Source organism: Myotis lucifugus, unplaced genomic scaffold (assembly GCF_000147115.1).
Source record: "Myotis lucifugus unplaced genomic scaffold, Myoluc2.0 scaffold_430, whole genome shotgun sequence".
NCBI classification, from domain to species: domain Eukaryota; kingdom Metazoa; phylum Chordata; class Mammalia; order Chiroptera; family Vespertilionidae; genus Myotis; species Myotis lucifugus.
This window is the reverse complement of record NW_005871478.1, coordinates 693,611-720,587: the sequence shown is the minus strand read 5'-3', so window position 1 is coordinate 720,587 and position 26,977 is coordinate 693,611. Positions and strand designations below refer to the sequence as shown.

The window sequence follows — 26,977 nt, the reverse complement described above, 5'->3', positions numbered from 1 at the left end:
TTTGGGTCTTCATTGCTGTTGTCTCATTCATGGGAGGGTTCAGCACTCAGGCTTGCTGACTGGGAGGCTCAACCCCAACCATGTCATGCCACCTAGGACTGACACATCATGGGGGCAGATTCAACAGCATTGGAGCAAAATCCCACAAGCTCCACAAGTAACAGATCCAAAGTTTTTTTTTCTTTTGTTCTTATCTTTTTTCTTTCATATCTTTTATTTATTTCCTTTCATTCTGTTCTTTTTTTCTATTTCTTTCCTTTTTTTAGTTTTTATTTTTAATTTATTTTTCTTTTCTCTTTTCTTTTCCTGTTTTTCTTTTCCTATTCTAAATTTATTTTATTCATTATTATTACTGATTGAAAATTAGTATTATTTCATTAATTTTTTCTTTTTTTATTCTTATTCTATTTCTTTTCCATCTTTCATATTCTCTTTTTTCATTTTTTCAGTTCTTTGTTTGTTTGTTTGTTTGTTTCCTCTAATTCTTTTGGTCTTGTGTCTTTTAGTATGGTTTTTTTTAGTCTTTTGTTGTTGAGTTTCATGTTTGGTCTTGTTTTGCTCTGTCAAAACCATTGTGAATCACTGTTCCTGCCTGGCCCTGGGCGACCTGACTGAACCATGCCAGGGAAGAGCCACAAGTAGTCCAGGGGGTAGGGCCTCCATAGGACAGCGGCTGGGTCTGCCTCAGGTCTTGTACCTTGAATATGTCTATTGTGAGCTGCTCTCACTTCCCCCACTGAACTGGGCTGTGTAGGGGTATCTAGGTTCTGGTTAGGATGGTTTAAACAGACTTGTGTTGGGGGTGGTACCTATACCTTGTAAGAGGCGGTGGCAGGCACTTCCTCTCCTTCAAATGCTTCAGCTCTGCCTGGTTCACTGACATCCCCTTTCTGCCACCCCAAGCAAAAGGCATTTTAAAAAAAATAAAAATCATCCCCACTACACACGCCAATCTTTCAGCAGGGCCTCCGCCCAGGCTCAGACCTGGCCAAATATCCAAGACCTTATGCTGCCAGACCCAGTCACATGGACACAGATATCCAGCCCAGAGCCGTTCCCTCTGGTCTCAGGCTATAGCAGGGTGGGGCAGAACCAGCCATTGCCCTGGTGGGAGAAGGGGCACCTGTCCTACACTCGAGGTAGACAGGACTGATCCTCTTCCATGGGATCAGAGAAAAGGAAAAAATAAAATAAATAAAAACTAAAAAAAAAAAGGAAAGAAAAAATAGAATGAAAGGGAAGAAAGAAACAAACGTTATGAAAGAAAAAAGATAAGAAAGAAAAGAAACTTTGGATCTGCTACTTGTGGAGCTCGTTGGATTTTGTTCCAATGCTGTCCAGCTCCCCACCTGAACTCCACAAAAAGTTCTTCCACAGAATACAGAGTCCCTCAGATTCACTTCTGGGTGTACTGGTCAGACCCTTCTGCCAGCCCCAAATTCCAATGCACGGCTCCTCCCATAGACACAGATTGAGGTGAACTTCCCAGGCTGGTGTTGTGACAAAGCAATCACTCTTTGCATGTGGTGGTGTGGTCTGAGACTCTCAAGTGGACCGATACACCACTGCCCGATGATACCAGAGGACGGGGGCTGGACTGCCACACCTTCCCTCTGGCTTCCCAGCCACGCAGCTCACCCTCTCCTTATCTCTTCCTGTCCCCTCTCCACACTCCCCACTCATAATAATTCAGATCAGCTACATTTCAACTGGCTTTTCAAGTTGAACGCTCTGCAATTTAGCCACAAGCCCAATCTGGTGCTGGAAGCAAGTGGACAGAGCTTCCTGCTAGTCTGCAGCCATCTTGGAATCTTCCTCCAGCGAGCATTTTTCAGAATTGAACCCTAAAATCCACTGAATGAGATGATACAAGGAATTATAACTTTGCTGAGTCAGAAACATGAGTAATTTTTGTCGAAGTCCTCAAAGAACATTAAATAATCTAAAGATTTAAATATGATCCCATATAGTCTGTGCTAAACATTGTAGTATATCATTTCAGAAATACACTTTGACAGCCTCACCTTAGAAATTAATTGCATGACACTTAACAGGTAAAAGAAATTTATCTTTCATTCCATTCATTCAGCAGATGACTCACCTGGGGAGAAAAGGTCCATGTTCTGGGCTTTTTAGGCTGCCATGTGGCTCTGACTGTATGAATATTGCTCAGAACCTGAAATGAGATTTTCCCATTAGAAATCATGTAGAAAGCTCTCTGAAACACCACTACTTCCATACCCTAAACAGTTAACAGTGTCTAAATTGTGTGGAGCAGAGGGAGAAGGGATCTTTCACTTTTTACGTTGTGCAATTCTGTCATTTCTGATTTTTTAACATCAAGTACATATATAATTTTTTAAATGATTAACAAAAAACAAGTGTTAAAGCACTTTATAAAACAGAGAAGGACTAATAGAATGAATTCAGACTCACATCTTTGCATTAGTGATAAATTATATTAAGTGAAATACTTAATATCTGAGATAGAAAAGTAAGTTTCAGGTACAAAATGACCTTTTAAGAAACATGACCCATAAGAGCATTTCATGTGTAGTCCGTCACCCTGCCCCTGAGACAGACAAGGCTAACAGCTCAGATATATGGTTCCATCTTCTTCAAGATCTCAAGGCCCATAAATTATATTCTTTCTGCAATTTAATCTCATAAAATGCTACTGAAGAAATCAGTCACACAATATACATAAAACAACAAAACATAAGAGGAGCCAAAACTATAAAGAAAAGTTCAAATTCTGTAAAGTTACAGTCAAAATTGACATCTTCCAAAGAACAGGTAACAATTTTTATCTTCAATAAAAAATATTTTAGTATAGCACTTCTAAAACTAATCTTTAAAAGTAATTATAAATTATCCCAAACATGTCATCTGAGGTCAAATTCAATTCACTGCCCTCTAAGTCCCTACTGTAGGCAGTTAGCAGTATCTTGCAGGCGTGCAAGAGGCAGCCAATCAATGATTCTCTCTCATCATTGATGTTTCTATCTCTCTCTCCCTTTTCCTCTCCCTCTCTAAAATCAATAAAAATATATTCTTTTAAATTCCTGGAAACAAATGAAAATAAACACATGACAACCCAAAATCTATGAGACACAGCAAAAACAATCTTGAGAGGAAAGTTCATAGCACTACAGGCCTATCTCAAAAAAACAAGAAAAATTAATAATAAACTATTTAACCCTACAACTTAAAGAATTAGAAAGAGAACAACGAGAAAAGCCCAGAATAAGCAGAAGGAAGGAACTAATAAAGATTAGAGCAGAAATAAATGGCATAGAGACTAAAAAAGAAAATACAAAATACCAATGAAACCAAGAGGTGGTTCTTTGAAAAGATAAACAAGATTGATGAACCTTTAGCCAGATACATCAAGAAATAAAGAGAAAGCCCTGACTGGTTTGGCTCAGTGAACAGAGCGTCGACCTGCAGACTAAAGGGTCCCAGGTTCGATTCCGGTCAAGGGCACGTACCATGGTTGCAGGCACATCTCCAGATGTTTCTCTCTCATCGATGTTTCTAACTCTCTATCCCTCTCCCTTCCTCTCTGTAAAAAATCAATAAAATATATTTTTTAAAAAAAGAAAGAGAGAGAAGAAAGAAAGAAAGAAAGAAAGAAAGAAAGAAAGAAAGAAAGAAAGAAAGAAAGAAAGAAAGAAAGAAAGAAAACCCAAAGAAATGAAATCAGAACCAAATGAGGTGAAGGAACAACTTACACCACAGAAAGACAAAGGATTGTAAAAAAAAAAAAAAATACTACGAACAACTATATGCCAACAAGCTGGACAATGTGGATGAAATGGACACATTCCTAGAAATATACAATCTTCCAAAACTGAATCAGGAAGAATCAGAAAACCTAAATGGGCCAATAACAACTGATAACTGAAGTAGTAATCAAAACACTCCCAGCAAACAAAAGCCCTGGTCTGGATGGCTTCACAAGGGAGTTTAACCAAACATTCAAAGAATAAGTAATACCTAGCCTCCTCAAACTACTCCAAAAAATCCAAGAGGAAGGAACACTTCTAAAATCTTTTTAAGAGGCTAGCATTATCCTATTCCAAACCAGATAAAGACACTACAAATAGAAATACAGGCCAATATCCCTGATGGACATGGATGCTAAGATCCTCAAAAAAGTATTAGCAAATCAGCCCTAGCTGGTTTGGCTCAGTCGGCCTGCGGACTGAAGGGTCCCAGGTTGATTCCGGTCAAGGACAGATGCCTAGGTTGCAAGCTCAATCCCGATCAGTGCCTAGGCAGCAGTGCAAGAGGCAGCTAATCAATGATTCTCCCTCATTATTGATGTTTCTATCCCTCTCTCCCCCTCCATTCCTCTCTGAAAATCAATAAATATACATTATTTTAAAAATTATTAGCAAGTCAGATCCAGCAATACATTAAAAAGATCATACTCCATGACCAAGTGGGATTTATTCCAGGGATGCAAGGCTGGTATAATATTTGCAAATCAATAAATGTGATATATCGCATAAACAAACTGAAAGACAAAAATCACATGATCATATCAATAGACAGAAAAGGCATTTGACAAAATCCAATGCCCATTTTTTATAAAAATTCTCAGCAAAGTGGGAATAGAGGGATCATACCTCAACATAATAAAGGCCAGATATGACAAACTTACAGCCAACATCATACTCAATAGGCAAAAAATAAAACCATTTCCCCTAAGAACAGGAACAAGACATGGCTGTTCACTTTCACTACTCTTATTCAACATAGTACTGGAAATCCTAACCACAGTGATCAGACAAGAAGAAAACATAAAAGGCACCTAAATTGGAAAGGAGGAAGTGAAACTGTCATTATTGAGAGATGACATGATATTCACAGATACATTAAAAACCCTAAAGACTCCACCAAAAAACTACTAGATTTAATTAATGAATTTGGCAATGTAGCAGGATACAAAATTAACACCCAGAAATAGATGGAAGTTTTATACACCAATAATGAACGCTCAGAAAGAGAAACTAAAAAAACAAGCCCACTTACCATTGCAACAAAAAAATTAAGATACTTAGGAATAAACTTAACCAAGAAGGTAAGAGACCTGTACTCCGAAAACTACAGGACATTGAAAAAAGAGATAGAGGAAGATATACACAAGTGAAAGAATATACCGTGTTCATAGATTGGTAGAATCAACATCACTAACAAAGAAATCTATAGATTCAATGCAACCCCTATTAATATCAACAGCCTATTTCACAGATCTAGAGCAAACACTTCAAAAGTTTATATGTAACCAAAAAAAAAATAAAACCCGAATAGCTGCAGCAATCTTGAGAAAGAAGAACAAAGTTGGAGGGATCACAACACCAGATTTCAAGTTATACTACAAAGCCACCGTAATCAAAACAATCTGGTACTGGCACAAGAACAGACATATAGATCAATGGAACAGATCAGAGAACCCAGAAATCGACCCAAGCCATTATGCTCAATTAATATTTGACAAAGGAGGCAAGAGCACACAATGGAGTCAAGACAGTCTCTTCAATAAATGGTGCTGGGAAAATTGGACAGGTATATGCAAAAAAATGAAACTAGACCACCAACTTACACCATACACAGAATAAACTCAAAATGTATAAAAGACATAAATGTAAGTTGTGAAACATAAAAATCCTAGAAGAAACCATAGGCAGCAAAGTCTCAGACATCTCTCGAAGCAATTATGTTTATGGATACATCTTCTAGGACAAAGAAAACTAAGGAGAAAATAAACAAATGGGACTACATCAAAATAAAAAGCTTCTGCACAGCAAAAGAAACCACTAACAAAATGAAAAGGGAGCCCACTGTACAGGAGAACATATTTGGCAATGATACATATGATAAAGGTTAATATCCAAAATATATAAGGAACTCATACAACTTAACAGAAGGAAAACAAAAAATCAAATTAAAAAATGGACAAAGGACCTAAATAGACACTTCTCCAAAGTAGACATACAGATGGGCAAGAGACATATGAAAAAATGTTCAAAGTCACTGATCATCAGAGATGCAAATTAAAACGACAATGAGGTATCACCTCACACCTGCCAAAATGGCTATCATCAACAAATCAACAAATGACAATTGCTGGAGAGAATGTAGAGAAAAGGGAACCCTCATGCACTGCTGGTGGGAATGCAGACTGGTGCAGCCATTATGGAAAACAGTATGGAGTTTCCTCCAAAAATTAAATATGGAACTGCCATTTGACCCAGTGATCCCACTTCTAGGGATATATGCTAAGAATCTCGAAACACCAATCAGAAAGAATACATGCACTCCTATGTTCATAACAGTGTTATTTACAATAGCTATGATCTAGAAACAGCCCAAGTGGCCATCAGTAAATGAGTGGATAAAAAAGCTGTGGTACATTTATACCATGGAATACCATGCAGCAGTAAAAAAGAAGGATCTATTACCCGTTGAGACATCATGGAGGGACCTGGAGATGATTATGTTAAGCAAAATAAGCCAGTCAGAGAAAGACAAATATCACATGATCTCACTTAAGTGTGGAATCTAATGAACACAATAAACTCATTAATAAAATAGAACAGAGGCATGGAAACTGGTTCTCAGATGAATCTCAGAGGAAAGGGCCTGGGGAGGAAAAGCTTAACCAAAGAACATATATGTGTATATACATTGCCCATAAACACAGATAATCGGGTGGTGAAGGCCTGGGGCGGGGCGGGAACTGGGTGATGGTGGGCAAGGAGGTTAAAAAGGGGGAGGGACATTTGTAATACTCTCAAGAATAAAGTTTTTTTAAGAAAAAAATAGATATCACAGAGGCCAGAAGAAAGTGACACAATATTTGTCAAGTGCCAAGGAAAAGAATCACCAACTCAGAATTCCATCTCCACTGAAAATATCCTTCAGGAATGAGGGGGAAATGGAGACATTCCCAGATAAAGAAAAACTAAGAGTCATCGTCCTATCTGAAAAGATGACTTAAAGGAAGTTCTCTAAACAGGAAGGAATAAATAAAAGAAGGAAATTTCTGAACATCAGGAAGGAAGGAAGAACAATGGGAAGAGTAAAAGGGTGAGTACAACAGATATTCTCTTGAGGTTTCTAAATTATGCTTGATCTTTGAAGCAAAAATTATAATACTGTGCAATGTGGTTCTCAGTGTATGTATGGAAGAGTAATATTTAAGATGATTATATTATAAAGGAAAGAGGGTAACGACAATCAAAGGGAGGTGAGGTTTCTACCCGTGACCAAACTGGAGTGATGACATTAGCAGACTGTGGTGAGTTATGTGCCTATAACGAACACCCAGAGCAAGCAGTAAACGCTGTACAGAGATCTTCTCCATAGCACCGCAGGTGATTCAGAGGGTCTGTGAGAGTAGTATGTTCAAGTAACACACTAAAGTTGGAAAAAAACACAGATGAATGAAAAAGAGAGGAAATAAAGAGAAAACCCCCAGCAGACTACGATTTCCAACTCCTCTCCAGTAGCTGCCTGCTTTCAGATGCTCTTCAGTACCTTCAGACAGTTGCTTTTTGTACATCGCCCAGAATTTACAGTTGTCACCACTGGGCAAGTTGTTCCAAGAGGAGCTTACTCAACCAGTATTAGAAGCAAGCAGTGTCTCATTAATCAGTTTTACAAGCATGCTTTTTATTTGGAACGAGGCTTAGATTTATTAAAGAAGCACTCAAGTCAATAGCATCAGTATTTGTTCTATAACTTCTCAAGTTGGAAAGTTGACATAAATAGGTTTCAAAAATTCTATTATTTTATGTAAAATTACTTTTATTATTCAGAATAAAATTTCAATCTTTGTGTTATGTTCTCATATAACAGGCAATTCATCTTTTCTTGGCCACTGACGACACCTGCTGGCTCATGTATGGCAGTGGCTGGTATTGTGCAGAGTGTGGAAGTGAGGCAGGGTCTCTGTAACACAAATTCATTTCCTCCCGATTCAGATGAACGGACAACACTTTTCTTGAGTCATGAGTTAGATGTCTACCAGGGTAAGCAAAGCAAACCCACACCCCTTCAGAGCTGATCTGCTTTCAGTGTCCCCACCAAACTGTACATCAGCACCATGGACAGAACCCGTTCTCCCTTACCAGCCACATCCAATCCATCACCAAATCCTGTTGTTCTTACCTCTCTCATCGCTACCTCCACCTCCCTAATCTAAGTCATCACCATCGTCTCTCACACACCTACTATGTCCGATGTGTTTATGCTAACTCATTAAATAACCCTCACACTGACCCTAATAGGTATGAACCAGATGAGAGGGAGAACAAGGTCAAGTTCTCTGGTCAGCGTTCCATACTCAGCAGCTGGTGGAGCCAGGGTTGATCCTGGCAGGCTGCCTCCAGTTTTGTTTTCCTGAAAGCCATACTTGCTGACCACTCACCACCACTGTGTCATAGTCCCCAAATAGTCTACTCATGTCCCTTCTGTTCCCTCTAATCCATCTTCAGAGAGGAGCCAGACATCTGCCCAAAACATATATCAAAATCGTGTCACTTCCCCCAGTAATTCTCCTGCTTTTAGCATAAAGACAAAAATCTTACACCATGGCCTACAATGTCCTGACATCTCCCATTTTAAACCAATCTGTACTTCCCCTCGCTCTCTTCACTCAGCCACACCAATCCACTTCCCAAGTCCTTTCCCACATAATCTTTGCGTGCACTGCTCACCTGCACTGCTCCTTCAAACAGATACACAGTTCACTTTTTGCACCTTGTTATGGCCTGTTCACCTGACAGATCTCAACTCAAGCATCACGTCCTCAGGAGAGTCAGACTACCCATCTCTAACGTAAGCATGCAGCGCTATCAACTTCCCTGAAAGCACAGCTTTAGCCAGCATCCCACACTTTATATGCTGCATTTTCATGTTTTGTTCAGTTCAAAATATTTTCTAATTTCCCTTGAAATTTCCTTTTAACCCTTTGATTATTTAGAAATCCACTTCCAAATATATAGGATTTTCCATTTATCTTTCTGTTACTGATTTCTAATTTAATTACATGGGATCAAAAACCACACCATCGGCCCAGCAGGTATGGTTCAATGGTTGAACATCAACCCATGAATACCAGGAGGTCATGGTTTGATTCCCAGGCTGCAGACTCGATCCCCAATAGGAGGCATGCAGGAGGCAGCCAATCAATGATTCTCTCTCATCATTGAAGTCTCTATCCCTTTCTCTCCCTTCCTCTCTCTGAAATCAATAAGAACATATTAAAAAATACACTGTATTATTTCAATCCTTTTATTTTGTTCAGAAGCATCTACCTTGCTGAACGTTCCATATTCACCTAAGAGAATGTCTATTTTGGAGTGAAATGTGCAAATGTCAGTTAGATCCAGTTTGTTGGTGGTGTTATTGGGTTCTTTTCTCTTTTTTTTTAATATATTTTATTGATTTTTTACAGAGAGGAAGGGATAGAGATAGAGAGTTAGAAACATCGATGAGAGAGAAACATCGATCAGCCGCCTCCTGCACATCTCCTACTGGGGATGTGCCCGCAACCCAAGTACATGCCCTTGACCGGAATCGAACCTGGGACCTTTCAGTCTGCAGGCCGACGCTCTATCCACTGAGCCAAACCGGTTTCGGCATGGGTTCTTTTCTATCCTTACTAATTTTCTATCTGCCTGTTCCATAGATTTCATATATATATATAATTTCAGAGGGGAAGGGAGCGAGAGATAGAAACATCAATGACCTGCCTCCTGTACACCCCACACTGGGGATCGAGCCCACAACCCGGGCATGTGCCCTTGACCAGAATCAAACCTGGGACCCTTCAGTCCACAGGCTGACCAAAGGGCCAAACCAGCTTGGGCTGTATAGATTTCTGAGAGAAGAAGTGGTAGAGTTTCCAACTGTAACTGTGGCTTTGCCTGTTTCTCCTTTCAGCTCTATCAGTTTTCATTTTGTGCATTGTGAAGCTCTGATGTTAGGTGAACACTTTGGGGACTGTTACATCTTCTTGGTGAACTGTCCCTATCATGCAGTGTACCTCTCTATTCCTGGTAACTGTCTTGTTCTAAAGTCCACTTTATCTGATATCAATATATTTTAAGTGCTACATTTTTTTCCACCCTTATTACATTTAAGGTAGGTTTCTTATAGGTAGGCTATGGTTAGATCACTCTCATTGTGGTTTTAACTTGCATTTCCCCAATGATTTCTTATATGTTGAATATATCTTTATATGCCTCTTAGTTTTTCATATATTCTCTTTTTTTAAGTGGTTTTTGTCCATTTAGAAAACTGAGTTATATTTTTGTTTCTTGGACATCCTTGACTTGTTCATGATCTTAGGGGACAAGTGTTCAACATTCCATCATTAAGGATGATGATGCTAGCTTTAGTTTTCTAGTTGCCCTTTACCAATTTGAGGGCATTCTCTTTTGTTCCTAGTGTGTTGGGATTTTTTTTTAATCATGAATGGGTTTTGAAATTGGTCAAATACTTTTTCTACATCTATAGCTCTTCTTTAGTTCTTTAGTTCTGTTAATATGGAAAATTACAATGATCTGAATTTAAATGTCAAATGTTGGTTACACAGGTGCATAATTTGAATTCCTGAAATTCAAGTTCAATATTCCCCATTGTGCTAATATTTTGTTTAGGATTTTAGATTTTATATTCATGAGGGACACTACTCTTGTAATTTTTTTCTTGTAATGTCTTACAGTATTTTGGCATCACATTTTTCCTGGCCCTACAAAATGAATGGGGAGATTTCCTTTTCATCTCTCATAGAAGAATTTGTCTACTATTGGAATTATTTCTTCCTTAAATGTTTGGAGGAATTCACTAGTGAAGCCATCTAAGCCTAGGGTTTTCTTTGTTGGAAGATTTTTAATTACAATTTCAATTTTTTTAACAAAGGTTATTTAAATGTTCTATTTTTTTTTCTTATGTCAATTTCAGTAAATTGTGGTTTTTCAGGGAATTGATGTATATAAATTATCAAATTTATTGGCATAAAAATGTTTATAATATCCCCTTACTATCCTTTTAATGTCTAGGGGATCTGTTATGAGGTGCCATTTTCATGTCAAATATTGATCATTTGTTTTCTTTCTCCTTTTTAAGCTTTTTTTTATTAAATCTTTATTGTTCAGATTATTACATTTGTTCCTCTTCCCCCCCCCCTTCCAGTTCCCGCCCCACCCTCCGCCCTCACTCCCCACCCACTGTCCTCATCCATAGGTGCACGATTTTTGTCCAGTCTCTTCCCGAATCTCACATTCCCCTTTCCCCCCCAAGAATAGTCAGTCCATTCCCTTTCTATGTCCCTGATTCATTATAATCACCAGTTCATTCTGTACATCAGATTATTTATTCACTTGATTCTTAGATTCACTTGTTGATAGATGCTTGTTTGTTGTTCACAATTTGTATCTTTACCTTTTTCTTCTTCCTCTTCTTAAAGGATACCTTTCAGTATTTCGTATAATACTGGTTTAGTGGTGATGAACTCCTTTAGCTTTTCCTTGTCTGTGAAGCTCTTTATCTGACCTTCAATTCTGAATGATAGCTTTGCTGGATAAAGTAATCTTGGTTGTAGGTTCTTGGTATTCAGCACTTTGAATATTTCTTGCCATTCCCTTCTGGCCTGCAAAAGTTTCTGTTGAGAAATCAGCTGACAGTCGTATGGGTATTCCCTTGTAGGTAATTGAGTCTCTTTCTCTTGCTGCTTTTAAGATTCTCTCTTTGTCTTTTGCTCTTGGCATTTTAATGATGATGTGTCTTGGTGTGGTCCTCTTTGGATTCCTTTTGTTTGGGGTTCTCTGCGCTTCTTGGACCTGTAAGTCCATTTCTTTCACCAGGAAGGGGAAGTGTTCTGTCATTATTTCTTCAAATAGGTTTTCAATATCTTGCTCACTCTCATCTTCTGGCACCCCTATAATTCTGATGTTGGTATGCTTGAAGCTGTCCCAGAGCTCCTTACACTATCTTCGTATTTTCGGATTCTTTCTTCATTTTGCTTTTCCGGTTGGGTGTTTTTTGCTTCTTTACATTTCAAATCTTAGACTTGATTCTTGCACTCCTCTCGTCTGCTGTTGGGAGTCTGTATAATATTCTTTATTTCAGTCAGTGTATGCTTAATTTCTAGTTGGTCCTTTATCACAACATCGAGGGTCTCATTAGATTTCTTGCAGATCTCAATAAGTTTATCAGCGGCTTCTAGACAGTTCTTGAGGGACCTTAAAAGTGTGGTTCTGAACTCAATATCCTCCATTGACAATTTTGTCCTGTTTCTTTGTCTCCGCATTTTTTATGCTTTCTTGGTGCACCCCCTAGTGGTCTTTGTGCACAGTCTTGTTGTAGTTAAGCCTTGATTGTTGTAGTTAATACTAGGGGGATTTGACCTCCAGGACAACTGGCTGTGAGAATCAGCTGTGTCTGCAGTGGGAAAACTTCTGTCCTCTGGGGAGGTGCTAATCTAGCCTTTGCCTGAGGCTATCCGGCAAATGGCTCTGTGTGGGGCTTGGGCGGGGCGGGTCGCACAGGATCAACAGGGCGGGCGGAGTGAGCAGTTATGGCTGCTCTCAGTCCCGTCCCCAGAGGCTCTGCCTCTCAGAGTCCCAGCATCCGCTGCAAACCTCAGAGAGAAAGCTGCTCTCGCGTTCCGACCGATGCCAGACAGTCTCGCTTCTCCCGTTTGAGTCTGGGTCACTAGAGACTCGCCCAGAACTGGAGCTCAGAGTCTGAGACTCCCTCCTGATTGAAAACGACAACCACACCCTCAGCCACCAGCCCGCTCCACGCACGTACCTCCGCACCTTTGTATTTTCCGCACTGCGCCTCCTCTGAGTCTCAGCACGCTGTTCTCCTTCCTTCTAGTTGAAGAATTTCCCCTCAGCCAGCCTTCCTGTGGTTCTGGGTGACGTCCGTTCCGTCTTTTAGTTGTATTTTTGAAGTGGTTGTGCGAGGTAGCAAACTCCGGTGTTTACCTATGCCGCCATCTTGGTTTCTCTAAACTTTCTTAATCAGTCTTACTATTTAGGCATCTCTCAATTTTACTAACCTTTTCAAAGAATAAACTTTTGCCTTTTCTGATTTTCTCTTTTATTCATCTGTTTTCTGTTTCATTAATTACTATTCTTACCTTTATTATTTCCTCCACTCTGCTTTCTTCTGGTTTAAATCACTCTTCCTTTTTCTAGCCTCTTGAGTTAATTTAGATTACCAATTTCAAATCTTTCTTCTTGTCTAGTAGTATATCAATCAAAGCTATACATTTCCAGCCCAGCCGGTGTGGCTCAGTGGTTGAGCATCAACCTCTGAACCAATTCACGGTTGGATTCCTGGTCAGGGCACATGCCCAATTGCAGGCTCAATCCCCAGTAAGGGGCATGCAGGAAGCAGCTGATCAATGATTCTCTCTCATCATTTATGTTTCTCTTTCTACTTCGTCCCTTCCTCTCTAAAACCAATAAAAAAAATATTTTGTAAAAGCTATACACATCCACCTGAGCATCATTTAAAGATACTGTCTCACAAACAAATCAATTTTTTTAATCCTCACCTGAGAATATGTTTTTATTAATTTTAGAGAGAGGAAGGGAGAGATAGAGAAACTTCAATGTGGGAGAGAAACATCAATCAGTTACCTCCCATACACAGCCCAACCAGGGATCAAACCCACAACCTAGGTTTGTGCCTTGACCAGGAATCAAACCTGCAACTTTTAGTGTATGGGACAGCGCTCCAACCAACTGAGCCACCCAGCCAGGGCCAAATCAATTACTTTTTTAGGAGTCATTCAAATTCTTTGTTTGGTACTGGATAAAAAATATTCTCCTAGGAATCAGGGAGGAGTCAAGTGGAAAAGAACACAAGGAAGCTCCATAAGGGGAGGTAATGCTCCACTTCCTGACGGGGGTGAGGGTTATACAGGAATGTGCGTTCGACAGAAATGCAACTCTGTGCGCCTAAGTGTTGAGCTATACAATACTAGAAGGCAAGCATCAGTACCTTTTTGTAGGTGAAAAATCTATGGCTCAGAGGCTTTAACTGCGACGATTAGCCAACATCACACATCTGGCCACTCAAAGAGCCAGAGTGAAGCCCATGTCATCAAAACCCATGTAGTTGCACTCTACCACATATTACTTTATATGTATGTACACATGCCCATACATACACATACACATGCACATATAAAGAATCAGAGACACAGAGACAGACAGACCCCCGCCAGGATGTGTTTAACGTGTTGACTAACAAAATGTTTTCCATCCTGATGTGAACCCCTGTGCTCCGCAGTAAGCTCACCTTATTGCCATCAAACAGACAGAGGCGCACGTGTCTGCTGAGGAGCTGGATGCTCACTCCCGGAACAGGAATCATTTTACAGCTCCAGAGGGTCAGGATCAGGGAAACACGACTTGCTCTTGACCTAATCTAAAAGAAAAATTAGTTATGAAAAAGGTTTACTTTTGGGACTAAGATAAATTCATTTTCAAGCATCTTTTATAAATATGTAAGAAAATATACATAAGAATAATGTACAAATAACAAAAGGAAGAATTTTACAAACAAATATGCACCCACAAGAAAACTATCAATAGTATGATTAATTTAAGTCAAAATTTTAGATACATTTTTTATGACGATTTATATTTGAAATATTTGCACTTTGGTGGAAATGATAAAACTGTGATGGGAGGAACTGCCGTACAATCAGGTAAGATGTATGAGCTTATTCACACAGTCGCTCCTCCACAATGGGGGTGAGGGCAGACGGTCACAGCATGTGTAGCTTCCAGCCAGTTCCTCCTTGGTTTAATTCTAAGCACTTAGCTACATTGTTCCTTGGCTTCTTAAACAGATGTTTTGACAGAGAGAAGTCACTGACCATGGGATATGACTGCTTGGTTCACCTTCACAGGTTCAGTTCAGAATGTCCATAAACAAATTTCATCTGGTTTCTAATTTAAGAACATCTTCCATTCTTAATTTTCTGCCTTATGATCATGGTCCTTCCATTTAAAATACTTATATCATTGATAAAATAAGGCAACATCTAAAAGCCTCACCTTTTCATTTTTAGAAATGAGAGCGGGGTGTAAAATTCATAAAATGAAATGCCATTTATCCCAGTATTCCAGTACTAGTACACTAAACACACCAAATATGACATCTTTGTTGACCTGCAATAAGAGATATTTAATACAAAGAAGGTTCCAGGCAATACTCTGGTTGAGAGGAAAAGCAGCACTAAAATTTTGCACTACTCCTCTCCACAACACCTGACCACAGTAAGTCTGTTCACCCCTTGAGGCCCTGGGGCAGGAAGGGGAAAAAGTGGAAGGTAAACAGGAAGGGGAGTGATGCACTCCAACAAGGTGTATATCTGCTAAAGAGTTGGAGAGTACAATGAAATGAAGAGTGTTTCCTACTTCAACTGGGGATACAGGAATCCTTTACTCTAAGGAATCCCAAAAAAAGTATAATCAGAAAGTACTCATTCTTACTTAATTAACATAATATTAATAATAATAATTGCTGAGGCTAACCAGCAGACCCTGAACGACGGATAAATGATTACTCTTACACACGTTTCTGTGAAAGAGAGGCTAAGGGACTGCTTGGCTATAGGAACCCAACAGCCCCATTCACCTGCCTCCTTAGGCTTTTATTGTAGCAACAGCTTGAACTAAAATTAACTTCTAGATACTATCAGCAGGGTAAGTAGCCTTGAGAAGACACATGCATCTGCAGTATCCTTCAAGCAAGGACATCTGAAGACTAAACATAAAGATTTCAGTAAACACTGGGGCCTCAGACTTGTTTGCAAAAGTCAAGGCAGGGGCTGCCACCTTCGGCAAGGTCCCTTAGAGGCCCCCGAGCTTTCAGAGAGTCCTCCTTACAGACTTTCCAACCAAGTCCAGTGCTTCTCCACAAATGATGATGATGATGATGATGATGATGATGATGATGATGATTATGATAGTGATGGTGGTGGTACATTTCCTGAATTATCATCATGAGCCAGGCACTATTCTCTGCCCTTCACACACATAATTCTCGCAATAACCCTATGTGGTAAGTATTGCTATTATTCCCTTTTTATAGATGAGAAATTGAGGCAGAGAATGACTGAGATAGGTACTGTTTCCTTTGTAACGATGGGAGAAGAGAAACTTTGGTCTGTCACGTTCCACTTTTCGATCAGCCAGATGTTCCTGGCATCATCGTCAGGAACAACTGAGTGACCAAGTGAAGTGAGACACTGGTGTCACTGGGCTGGACTTCCTCCAGCGTGTTGGGAACGAGGCAGTGGTCTCTGTGAGCTGAGCCCTGGTGACAATGGAGCAGGACTGGTGGGAACCCTTTGCAGTTGTGCAGGTTAAGTCTTTGAAAGGCTTCTTAAGCAAGAAGGTTGAACTCTGCCTGGTAATTCTGATAGAGTCATAGGCCAGGGAGTAAAGTATGGTGTATAAAATTCAGGTCAAATCACAACTAAAATGGAAAGTTTTTCTAAAAAAAAAGAGAATGACTGAGATAGGTACTGTTTCCTTTGTAACAATGGGAGAAGAGAAACAAAATAAATCACAAACCCAAGTTGTGTCTTAGTTATGAAACTCACTGAGTATTTCAAAATCACAGAACAGAAACAATTTCTTTGTTTTTCATAATGCATTAATCAATTTACATGTTGTTGGTATACTTGCAACCAGGACACAATCTGGAAAAGTTGTAACTTAGTAGCTACACTTACAGTGCCTGTCTTAGCATCCCACAGGAGATCCCTGAAGGCCAGCTGTGAAGGAGTGAGCTCTGGCTGTAAGAAGTAACTTGCTCGAAATTGATTCCCTGAAAAAATAATGTTTTATTTATTTCCTTACAAAGAAAGGAACTAAATTCAAAGCCAAAAGTCCATTACTCTATGCTATAAACTTAAGAAACAGACATCCAAAAGTCCAGCTGCTTCCTGTGAATGGGCTTCCTAAGACAGAGGCACCAACCAGGGATTTACAGACAAACAACAGAGGAAACACAAAAATAGAAACACATAAGAGCTGATCACCAAGCAGCTTCAAGAAATATCTGAAAGCCTCTTAGGCCAATAACATGGCCCATGATGAAAATGATCCATTCAAATATTTTTGTAAGATTCAAGAAATCTGTAAATATTTTTTTGGAAATTTAGAAAAATATATAATCATTACTGTTACTTCTTAACACAAAACCATTTTGATACTGTTCTCCCAAATTTTAGTCATGAAGAATACTTATTACAAAATCATGTATTCACTGGAGAAATCATCTTTGACTTCCTACTCTGTGCCAGGTGCTATGCGAAGACCTGGAAATCCAAATGAGAACAGAGAAATGTGGCCCTGCCCTCATGCATTTACAGTTGAGTGGGGAAAACCATTTAAAAATTAAGTAGATTCCCAGCCAGCATGACTCAGTGGTTGAGTGTTGACCTATGAACCCGAAGGTCGTGTTTTGATTGCTGGTCAGGGCACATGCCCAGGTTGTGGGCTCAATCCCCAGTAGAGGGCATGCAGGAGGCAGCCGATCAATGATTCTCTCTCATCATTGATGTTCCTATCTTTCTCTCCCTTTCCTTCCTCTCTGAAACCAATAAAAATATTTTTTTTAAATAAAATAAAATGTTCTTATGGACAAAAGTACAGGGAAACCCAAGCACAAGTAAGACAACAGAAAAGACGAATGGAGGAAACTCTTTGGAAAAGTTTTGCTGTGAAGAAAAGCAGAGAAAGGGAGGCTTGGCCTGGAAAGGGACAAGCCTGGAGAGGCTGGTTCTCAGAGGCGGAGGCACTAGGCTTGCCAGTGTTACTGATGAGGGAAGAAGTGGTGGGCCAGCTGAAGATACAGGGAGGGGCTGACAATTAAGAGCCATGTTTCTGGAATAAAGGGAAGAGACTGGAGCCCAGAGTATAGAAAGACAGGCTGGACTCTCATTGCATAAGGCAGTGATGGCGAACCTTTTGAGCTTGGCGTGTCAGCATTTTGAAAAACCCTAACTTAACTCTGGTGCCATGTCACATATAGAAATTTTTTGATATTTGCAAAAAATAGTAAAACAAAGATTTATATTTTTGATAATTATTTTATATATTTAAATGCTATTTAACAAAGAAAAATCAACCAAAAAAATGAGTTCGCGTGTCACCTCTGACACGCATGTCATAGGTTCGCCATCACTGGCATAAGGGGTCCTTCCTCCACTGTCACGGGAAAGATGAGGAAAAGATGAGCGAGCACCAATGAGATGTGAGGTTCACCATCTTTTTAAGCAACTTGTTTGGGTTAAAACAAGGAAGTTAGACATAAAGCTTAACTAAGGTCTGTGGCACTGAGAGACCCCGGACTGTTACCTTCCTCCAGCAGCTGGAAGAGCGTGGACGGCCTGAACCCAGCAGGAATGGCTCCCATCGTGGTCAGCACATCAACAGTGTTTATCTGCTGAAGATGCTAAAAACAATTGATTCACTGTTTTCATTCACGTTTCCTTCACTCTACAGTATTGTCGTTATCATTATAGCAACTGCAGCCCAGAAAGGAAAGCTCAGTGTACAGATGTTAGTGAACAAACACAGCAATTTACCCCAAATTCCTGCGAGGAGCCTTCACTGAATCCTGGCATCTCCCAAGGACCTAAGCCTCAGGTTGTGCCCAGTGGGCTGAGCCCTGTGCTCCTGCACATACATCCCTCATCAAAACGTCCCCCTCCTGTCCCACCCCACAGTGTACTGCCATGTAACAGATGAGCTAATATCATTAACTCATATGCACTGACAATGGCTATATGTGTGTGTGTGTGTGTGTGTGTGTGTGTGTGTACACCACACACACACACACTCACAAGCATGTCCATGTAAGACCCAGGGTAAAAAGTCAGAAAGAATAAATCCTAAACTGTTCATGGTGGTTATTTATGGGGGGAGTGAATTTTCATTTTGCTATGTAATTTTTTAAGTGATAAGATTATGAATAATTTCTTACTTTTGGAGGTTTCTGGAATTTTTCCTATTAACTAAAATTTAACAGCAGTCTTTACCTAACTGATAGAAAATGCAGGCAGAAGCAGTGAGAGAGGTTACCGAGCCCTCAAATCTACTCTTCCTACAGAAGAGACCTGATGGGAAATGCTGCTTGGCGCGCAGGCTCGCTAACCAGAAGCGCATGTTTCTGCTCCGTCCAGGCCTGCACCCTGTCTCACATCCAACGCTCTCTTCCAAAGCCCCATCCTGTTTTGCATCTGAACTCTAGCAGGACTGGTAGGTAACAGAGTGAGACATCATTGACAAGACAGGCGGTACCAACCTCTGAGAGAGCTTTTTGGACAGCACTCCAGTGAGAATCAGTTCTGGAAGACAAAACAGCAACATGAATGCACAGACAGGTCACGCTTATTCACTTGGTTAGGAAACTTCATTAATCAAAGAACAAAGTACATAATTATCAGTAAGTCCTTTTTTCCCTTTTCCAAAACTGTGAGAGAAAAGGTTTTTGGGTGTGTTTGTTTGTTTTTTAGGGAGAGGAAAGAGAGAGGGAGAAAGGGAGAGAGAAATATCAATTTGTTGTTCCACTTATTTATGCATTCATTGGTTGCTTCTTGTATGTGCCCTACCAGGGACTGAACCCACAACCTTGGCCTATCGGACGATGCTGTAACCAACTGAGCTACCCAGCCAGGGCTGTCAGTAAGTTCTGAAAACCTAACAGTATCCAGATGAAACCAAGAAAGAATAATCACAAAATTAAAGTAGCAATGATCTTTAAGCAAACAGTAATATGAAAAGCACTGTTCACAAACTGCAAGTTGTCTCTCACCAAAAAAATCTTGAATTATTTACAATGATAAAAATAAACAAAGTTTCCCAAACCTTTCATCTATTTTACTTTGATATCCCCTCAGGCCTTGGTACCTGTGCTCAACTTGTGCTCCCTCTGCTCTCTCTTCCGCCACCTCCGCATCGCCTTCACTGCCTTCTTCACCTGACTCGTGGCCTTCTTCTTTATGATGGGGCTGAAAAATGAGGGAAATATAAGGCACTCTTCCTTACCTAATGCAAAAATCAACCAATAACATGACTTTCAAAGAGACTTGAGTGTAGATGGGAATTTACATGAGGGGCATATAAAAAAGTCAGTGGTAAGAAGATTTCAACATGTAGTTGATCATTTTACTATTTGGAAAATTACAAGGATAGAGGTAGAGAGAAAGTTTAATCAAAATACATTCCAGATAGAATTTATTCAAATGAAAAAAAAGGAAGTAAAGGTACAAACAAAAGAACTCGAACAGCACGAGAAGAAAATAATCCTGAGATGGGGAAGCCATTTCCAATTACGATGCCCAAACCAGAAATCATACATGAAAAGAAACACTGACAGACTTAGCTACATAAATAATAAACATGGTTGAAAGTCAACAAACATCTGTCACAAATTTTCAAGAGTTAATATCCTTATTATTAAAATATTACAAAAATGCCAATAAATCAATAAGAGTTTTAAAAAACCCTTATAAAAATGGTCAAAAGAACTGAAAAGGCAATTTACAAAGAAGAAACAGAAATGGTCATAAAGAATGTGACATGAAGCTCAGGTCCATGAATGCAAATGAAAACAATCACAAGCCCTGCTGGTGTGGCTCAGTGGTTGAGCATCTACCTATAAACCAGAAGTCACAATTCAATTACCAGTCAAGGCACATGCCCGGGTTGCAGGCAATACCCAGTAGGGGGCATGCAGGAGGCAGCTGATCAATGATTCTCTCTTATCACTGATGTTTCTGTCTCTCCCTCCCTCTTCCTTCCTCTCTGAAATCAATAAAAATATATTTTAAAAAACAATCACAAGCCTTTTTTGCCATCACATTGGCAGGAAGACTGCTGATGGCCATGACTGAAAATGTGCGGGGAAGCATGCTTTCTTGACACTGGGGTGGGGAACAGTAGGCCTAACTTTCTGAAAGACAAAACGGCAAATCCAGTCCAAATGTAAAGGTGCAAGCCCTCTGACCCAGCACTGAGTATCGGGGCTCTACCAGGGGGCAAGGAGGGAGTCTACAAACTCGCCTGACAGGCGGAGCGTCACAGAGGCTGCGGGGGGGTCTGCCGCTGAACCTCCACCTCCTCCTTTCTGACAGAATCCCTCCCTTCAGCAGGGAGCCGGCAAAGAGACTACGTTTCCAAGCCCTTCTTGCCGTTAGACGTTAAAAAGAACTAATATAATTGGAAGTTTCTTGAGTAACATCCAGGAAACAGTCTTAAAAAGATGGAAGTTTGGGCGTTTTGACATCTTGTTCCCTTTCCTTCTCTTTTGCTGTAAGGAACTGTTAAAAGATCTAGCAGCCAACTTAAGCTACAGAGATACCCCTGAGAGAGCTGCCCCCACCTGCCCAGAGGGAAACATTCGATGGGCCTCAGCACCCTTTGACTGCTACCTCCACCTTCTGCCAAGCACGAGAGAAATCTGCTTCTACCTAATTTAAGCCACTATTTGGGGATCTCTTGTAACTCATAATGGAAGCTAACCATCGCTTCTTCACCACAAAATTGATCGCTGTGATAGGCAGAAACAACCTGAACGTCCACCTGTGAAGCTGGAAGACTGTGCTGACACCGAAAAGATGAGCCAGACCCATTGTGGGACAGGACAGCCACTCGCCTCCGGTGGCTGCTGCGGCTCCTCCAAAATGAGATGCGCTATTTAAGTGTAAAATACACACAGGAATTCGAACTCCGCATAAAAAATAATTTTTTACTATTGTCAGATGTTGAAATGGTAATATTTTTGATATGTTGAATAATATAAAATATATTATTAAAAATCATGTCACCTGTTTCTTTTTTACTTTTTTAAGTATGTGGTATAATGAAAAACACATTTGGTCTTTATTCCCAGTTCTTGGCAAGAGTTCCTAAAACCCTTGGAATGTCTTGACTGACAGAAGTGTCCTGTTCTTCATAATTGTACTTGAGTCTATGCTAATGCGGTGATGGGAGGGGGTGCTGTTTGCCAGAGAAACCAACCCTGTGATTAGAGGACTGGAACTTTCACCGCACCCTCCCCCATTCAGGAAGGGGAAAGGAGCTGGAGAGGGAATTCGGTCCCCAACGGCCAAGGCTTTAATCTCATGTCCACATAATGAAACCTCTATAAACCCCTAAAGGACGGGGCTGAGGGAGCTTCCAGGCTGGTGACCACGTCCAAGTGCTGGGGGCACACAGAGGGGGCATGGAAGTCCCAGGTCCTACTCCCTCCGCCTCCCACACCCCGGGCACCTCTTCCTGAGTCAGGTCCTTCATAAGGGCCTGATGAACACAAGTAAGGTGTTTTCCTGAGGTCTGTGAGTCCCTCTAGCAAATTCTCAAACCTGAGATGGGCTGTGGGAACCCCTGAGTTTATAGCTGTCACTCAAATACAGGAGGCTCCCAGGACTTGAGACTGGCATCTGAAATCGGGCAATTTGTGGGCCGACCCTTAACTTGTGGGGTCTGCTAAAGTCCTTAACTTGTGGGGTCTGCTAAAGTCCTTAACTTGTGGGGTCTGCTAAAGCCCTTAACTTGTGGGGTCTGCTAACTCCAGGAGTTAGTGTCAGAACTGAATTGAACTGTTGGACACCTGGTTGGTTTCAGACAATTAGTGTGGAAAACAACACATATTTGGTGTCAGAGAAAACCACATAGTTGGTTAGAAGTGGTATCAGGGGGGAAAAAGAGATCTCAGTGTGGTTACTAGAAAAATTTTAATTATATTTATAGTTTATATTAGGTTTCTATTAAACAGCACTGATCCCAACAGATTATCTATATGTATTGTCACAGAAAATGACCATGCTATTTCATGAAATATGGAAAACAATAGGTCACAAACATGAATGTAGAGTATGTTCATATCCTAGTTGGGATCATATATGCGTGGAAGTAAACACAAAGTTAACTGTGGTTTTGCTTTACAACAAATAATAAACACCTATTAATTTTTATGATCAGCACAAACCCCTACAGCATCTTTATTATGAGATGACATTGTAGGGCTCACCTGCATGAGAACACTCACAGGTCCCAGGACTGCTAACACACAGTATTTCTCCATGCTTTGTCCCTCAGAATTAAAGCAAATTCTATACCTCAAGTCATTTAGTAGTCAGTTGATCCAAGAATACAGCTTAACTTTTATGAAAAGTGAAAAGGTGTTGAAGGAGGAAAAGGAAAAAATAAGCAACAAATACTAACCTCCAGGTAGGTTCTGGGAACGAGACCTTTGTTTCCTTTGGCATTTTTAGCCATCCACCAACCATCAGGGTGTTTTTCAATTATAAGGAGAATTTCCCCTTTCTTAAAGAAAAACAAAGTAAAATTTTTAAATTAAATTTTGCTCTTAAAATAAGAATTACTAACATTAAAACTTCTTTATAATGAAGGATAAAAATCATATGGTCATATCAATAGATGCAGGAAAAGCATGTGACAAAATCCAGCTCCCATTTATGATAAAAACCCTCAGCAAAGTGGGAATAGAGGGAGCATATCTCAACATAAGATCAGACACAGCAAACTCACAGCCAACATCATACTCAATGGGAAAAACTAAAAGCATTTCCCTTAAGATCAGGAACAAGACAGGGATGTGCACTTTTACCACTCTTATTCAACATAGTACTGGAAGTCCTAGCCACAGCAATCAGACCAGAAGAAATAAAAGGCATCCAAATTGTAAAGGAAAAAGGAAAACTGGCATTATTTGCAGATGTCATGATATTGTATACAGGGAACCCTAAGATTCTATCATAAAACTACTAGAACTGATAAATTAATTCAGTAAAGTAGCAGGACACAAAATAAATATTCAGAAATCAGTTGTATTTTTATACACCAACTAGAGGCCCAGTGTACGAAAATCATGCACTGCGGGGGTCCCTGGCCTGTGCCCTCTTGCAGTCTGGGACCCCTTCCGGATGTCCGCCTGCTGGCTTAAGCCCGCTCCCTGCGGGAATCGGGCTTAAGCCAGCAGTCAGACATCCCTCTCACAGTCCGGGATCCCTCACTCCTTACCACCCGCCTGCTCGCTGCTCCTTACTGCTCGCTCGCTGCTCCTTCCTTAGTGCTGCCATGGAGGTGGGAGAGGCTCCTGCCACCACTGCTGCACTCGCCTGCGTGAGCCCAGCTTCTGGCTAAGCAGCGCTGTGGGAGTGCACTGACCACCAGGGGGCAGCTCCTGCACTGAGCATCTGCCCCCTGGTGGTCAGTGTGCATCATAGTGACCGGTCATTCCACCGTTCGGTCGATTTGCATATTACCCTTTTATTATATAGGACTAGAGACCCCGCTGGGCTTTTATATATATATAGATAAGATAATGAACTATAAGAAAGGGCAACTAAGAAAATAATCCCGTTTACAATTGCATCCAAAAAAAAATAACTAGAAATAGCCCTAGCTGGTTTGGCCCAGTGGGTAAAGCGTCGACCTGCAGACTGAAGGGCGCCAGGTTCGATTCCAATCAAGGGCACATGCCTGGGTTGTAGGCTTGATCCCCAGTGTGGGGCGTGCAGAAGGCAGCCAATTAATGATTCTCTCTCATCATTGCTGTTTCTATCTCTCTCTCTCCCTCTTCCTTCCTCTCTGAAATCAATAAAAATATGTAAAAAAATTAAAATAACTAGAAATAAACTTAACAAAGGAGGTAAAAGACCTGTACTCAGGAAATTATTAGAAACTGAAGAAGATACAATAAATGGAAGCATATATTGTGCTCATGGATAGGAAGAATTAATATTGTTAAAATGTCCATACTACCCAAAGCAATCTGTAGATTCAATGCAATCCCCATCAAAATACCAATGGTGTTTTCCACAGAACCAGAACAAATAATCCCAAAATTTATTTGGAACCACAAAAGACCCCAAATACCCACAGCAATCTCAAGGAGGGGGGCAGAAACAAAGTCAGAGATATCTGATATCAAACTATAATACAAGAAAGAACAAATTTTTTAAAAAAGAAAACACATTAAAAGAAACTATCCTAGGGAGCCTGAGAGACGCCCAAGGGGAGCAATCCCGGCGGGCCCCGCGCGCGGCTGCGTTTGAATGGCCCTGAGTGGGGCTCGGCCCGGGAGCCCGGGGACTCTCTAGGCTTCCGGGCGCAGTTGGTCAGCGCCAGGGCTCGACTGAGGCGCCGCGGTACGATGAGGCGCCGGTATTTAAGAGATTATGGCATCTGAAACCCACAATGTTAAAAAACGGAACTTTTATAATAATATTGAGGATCATTCCATTGATCGTCCTAGAAAAAGGATCTCTAATTTCACTAATAAGAACATGAAGGAGGTTAAGAAATCTCCAAAACATTTGGCTGCTTACATAAATGGAACAGTTGGACACGCTGTTAAAAGCCCAGATAAACTACGTAAGGTGATCTACCACAGAAAGAAAGTTCATTATCCTTTTCCAAATTCTTGTTTTAAAAAGAAACAGTCCCCTAGAAGTGGGGGCTGTGACATGGCAAATAAAGAAAATGAACTGGCTTGTGCAGGCCACCCGCCTGAAAAATTACACCATGATAGTCGAACATATTTGCTTAACTCCAGTGATTGTGGTTCTTCACAGACAGAAAGCGCATCATCAAAATACAGTGGTTTTTTTTCTGAGGTTTCTCAGGATCATGAAACAATGGCACAAGTTTTGTTCAGCAGGAATTTGAGATTGAATGTAGCTTTAACTTTCTGGAAAAAGAGAAGTATAAGTGAACTTGTAGCTTATTTGGTGAGGATAGAAGACCTTGGAGTGGTGGTAGATTGCCTTCCTGTGCTTACCAATAGTTTACAGGAAGAAAAACAATACATCTCACTCGGCTGCTGTGTAGACTTGTTGCCCCTTGTAAAGTCACTACTTAAAAGCAAATTTGAAGAATATATAATAGTTGGTTTAAACTGGCTTCAAGCAGTCATAAAAAGGTGGTGGTCAGAACTCTCGTCCAAAACAGAAATTATAAATGATGGAAATATTCAGATTTTAAAACAACAATTAAGCAGATTGTGGGAACAAGAAAACCATCTTACTTTGGTTCCAGGATATACTGCTAACATAGCTAAGGATGTAGATGCTTATTTATTACAGTTGCATTGAAAGACTTCATCTACTAAAGAGCATTTGGTTATTCAAAACATCCCTGGACTATATGATTTCCAAACAAGTCTCATTGGAGAACTGTGAACTATGAAAGAAATCAAAACCATTTTCTTCTAAAGCCACATATGAAACCAATAACAAAACCCTAGCAATCTACTTCACATTGAAGTGGAAAAATATCCGAAAGGAGCAGCTTCAACTTAATAAGGTGAAAGTGCACTATGAAGATTGTTCACCTTTGCTGCTTTTGGGATTTACATGATTACTTGGCAAGAACTACTGGATCTTAATGCAATCCTTCATAAGAATATACTTTATACTATGTGAAAAAATAAGACAAAACTTATTACTAGGAAAAGCAAAGACCAATCATTACTTTTTTTAAGATTGTGTTTTATAAGAAAACACTCAAATGTGTGCAGCTATTTTCTTATGTTGAAAGACTTTAAAAGTTTTAAACATCCTAGCAAATAATTAATACTAAAAGTTTTTTTGTCCACACTGAAATACTGTGTAAACAAAATGCCTTAATTATTAATAAGCCAATGTATATGATACCAAGATCTGTTTTTAAAAAAAGTAAAACCAACCATGCTTCTGGCATGAAAGTTATGGAATTAAATCAGGGGTTTCCATTCATGTGGAATATTGTTAAAACTTATTCCACACCATCTTTAAAACTTGAGAATATGTTTAATATCTCTGAAATCGTTTTGCCAGAATCGTCATGTCATGTATGTATGTGTTATTCTTATATAAAAGAAAGAGGTGAATATGTATTTGTATGTGTGCTTA

General features: G+C 40.1%; 1 protein-coding gene and 1 pseudogene across 2 annotated transcripts in view; one reads left to right on the top strand and one right to left on the bottom strand.

The window, feature by feature from the left end:
• Positions 1-26,977, bottom strand: part of NPHP1 (nephrocystin 1) — an 89,688-nt gene that overhangs the window by 46,102 nt on the left and 16,609 nt on the right. The window contains exons 5-11 of the mRNA XM_023744132.1: positions 23,286-23,387; positions 19,968-20,068; positions 19,363-19,405; positions 18,414-18,510; positions 16,784-16,878; positions 14,335-14,463; positions 2,102-2,176 (exon numbers count right to left, since the gene is read on the bottom strand). Coding sequence (XP_023599900.1) covers positions 2,102-2,176; positions 14,335-14,463; positions 16,784-16,878; positions 18,414-18,510; positions 19,363-19,405; positions 19,968-20,068; positions 23,286-23,387 — 642 coding nt within the window. The remainder of the gene's footprint in view (positions 1-2,101; positions 2,177-14,334; positions 14,464-16,783; positions 16,879-18,413; positions 18,511-19,362; positions 19,406-19,967; positions 20,069-23,285; positions 23,388-26,977) is intronic.
• Positions 25,111-26,958, top strand: LOC102435176 (annotated as a pseudogene). Its single transcript, XR_001351142.2, has one exon. The product of XR_001351142.2 is annotated as a KATNB1-like protein 1 pseudogene (transcript).